Source organism: Manis javanica, chromosome 11, assembly GCF_040802235.1.
Source record: "Manis javanica isolate MJ-LG chromosome 11, MJ_LKY, whole genome shotgun sequence".
Lineage (NCBI taxonomy): Eukaryota > Metazoa > Chordata > Mammalia > Pholidota > Manidae > Manis > Manis javanica.
In genome coordinates this window covers 1,088,628-1,090,703 of record NC_133166.1, presented here as the reverse complement: position 1 = coordinate 1,090,703, position 2,076 = coordinate 1,088,628, and the positions used below count along the sequence as shown (strand labels likewise).

At 38.5% G+C, this 2,076-nt stretch overlaps 1 protein-coding gene across 1 annotated transcript; it reads right to left on the bottom strand.

Annotated features, from left to right (window-relative positions):
* Positions 1–528: 528 nt before the first annotated feature.
* On the bottom strand, positions 529–1,476 carry LOC108398711 (olfactory receptor 5B3-like). Its single transcript, XM_036996767.2, has one exon. It carries the CDS (start codon positions 1,471–1,473, stop codon positions 529–531), a length of 945 nt encoding a protein of 314 aa, XP_036852662.2. The 5' UTR covers positions 1,474–1,476.
* Between the last annotated feature and the right edge of the window lie 600 nt (positions 1,477–2,076).

The window sequence follows — 2,076 nt, the reverse complement described above, 5'->3', positions numbered from 1 at the left end:
TATATTTAACATGTTTTTCTTCATGTCGCACTCATACAATAGTTTCTGTAACTAGAAATAAAATGTTAGACATAAATCTATACTCTGATGCCACAATTAACTATTTTAACATTTTTATTAAAACTAGCCACACTCCATCAACCCACTTTAGCAAATATCCCACTCTTTGGAGCATATCTATGGTATCCTCACAAGTGCTTTTCCATTAATGGTTTTTGTGTGAACTGTGTTTTACAAATATATTTATATTGACCTAAGGTACAGAAAACATGAACATATGAATAAATCAAATATAACTAATAAGGTTTATGATAAGCAACACCTAGTAATTTTTAAGATCCTCATTGGCTGCCCTCATTCTGATATTACATAATCTGGACATATTACCTCCTTTTTTCTAGCTGATGGACTTTTGAAGAAGCAAGGGTATCACCTCAGCAATTAAATGCAGTGAGGACTGAAAATTTTAATTAGTGTACTGAGAAGATATGACAGGAATGAAACTAGGTCATTGTGCATCCTAAAATTTTAAGAGTTAAAGCCTAGACACAATTTTGCCTTCTCAACAACCTTCTTGAAAGCATTCTTGACCTCTTTGTTTCTCAGACTATAGACCACAGGGTTCAGCATGGGGATGAGCATTGTATAGAACACAGATGCGATTTTGTCCGTGTCCATGGAATGGCTGGAGCTGGGCTGGGCGTACATGAAGATGACTGTCCCATAGAAGATGGAGACTGTCGTGAGGTGAGAAGCACAGGTGGAAAAAGCTTTCAGGTATCCTTCCATTGAGGGCATCTTCAGGATGGTGATAAATATGAACAGGTAGGAAATCAAGATAACCAGGAGAGCTAAAAGGATATTGAAACTTGCCACAACAACAAGAATCAGCTCACCAACCTGTCTATCAGAACAAGACAGAGCCATGACTGCAGGAACATCACAGAAAAAGTGATGGACCTGATTGGACATACAGAAAGAGAGACTGAATGTGTCCCTAGTGTGGATGGAGGCATTTAGGAAACCACAGATGTAGGAGCCGATGGCCAGACGAGCACACACACTTGTTGTCATGGTGGTGGTGTAATGGAGGGGCTTACACACAGCTGTGTAGCGGTCATAAGCCATTGAGGCCAAGAGTAAATTTTCTATGGTGGCAAAAGCTACAAAAAAGAACATCTGAGCAGCACATGCATTGTAGGAGATGACCTTGTCCCCTGTAAGGAGCCCAGCCATGACTTTGGGAGTGACAGCTGAAGAGTAACAAAAGTCCGTCAGAGACAGGTTACTGAGGAAGAAGTACATGGGGGTGTGGAGACCAGGGTCCAGCAGGATCAACAGGATCATCCCCAGGTTTCCAACCACGTTGATAAGGTAAATAAGAGCGAATACTATAAAGAGGGGGACCTGCAGTTCTGGGGCACTGGTTAGTCCGATGAGAATGAACTCAGTCACTTCTGTGTTATTTTCCATGGATGTTATTAGGGAATTGAGGAATGCCCTGTAACAGTGAGAAATAAAAGAACAGGATGATGAACAAATAAGAGATAAGTGAAATTTATTTAATGGTATGTGTGTAAATATGCATACACCATTTCACTATAGCAATAATTTGTACTTGAAGATTCTGCAGATCTAAAATATCGACTAAGCAATAAAATAAAAGGTAACATTTTCTGTAAAGTTTCACAACACTGAAGCTGAAAGATCTTCATGGATAGGTCTCCAACTTTTAAATTCTGTGAATTTGTAAACGGAGATGTAGAAAGTGCAATGTCTTGATGAAGATGAATGCTTTGAATGAAGATTTCTATCGACTTAGTTTTCCTCACCCTAGTAAATACTTAGATCTATATTGCTCATGTGCCAGAAACTGCTCTAGACAATTTACATGGAAATTCATTTATTACAACCTCAACAACCCTAAGAGATTTGTTGTTATCCCTGTTTAACTTATGAAGCACAATGGTTGAGTAATGTATTTAAGTTCACAGAATTATTACTGCCAAAATCAAGCTTTGTACCCAGGCAGATAATTCCCAAGTTTACTGGTCTTAGCTGAATTTAAATCAAATT

Excerpts from the sequence above, each read along its gene's own strand:
- LOC108398711 (XM_036996767.2), bottom strand. The coding sequence starts at position 1,473 with ATGGAAAATAACACAGAAGTGACTGAGTTCATTCTCATCGGACTAACC.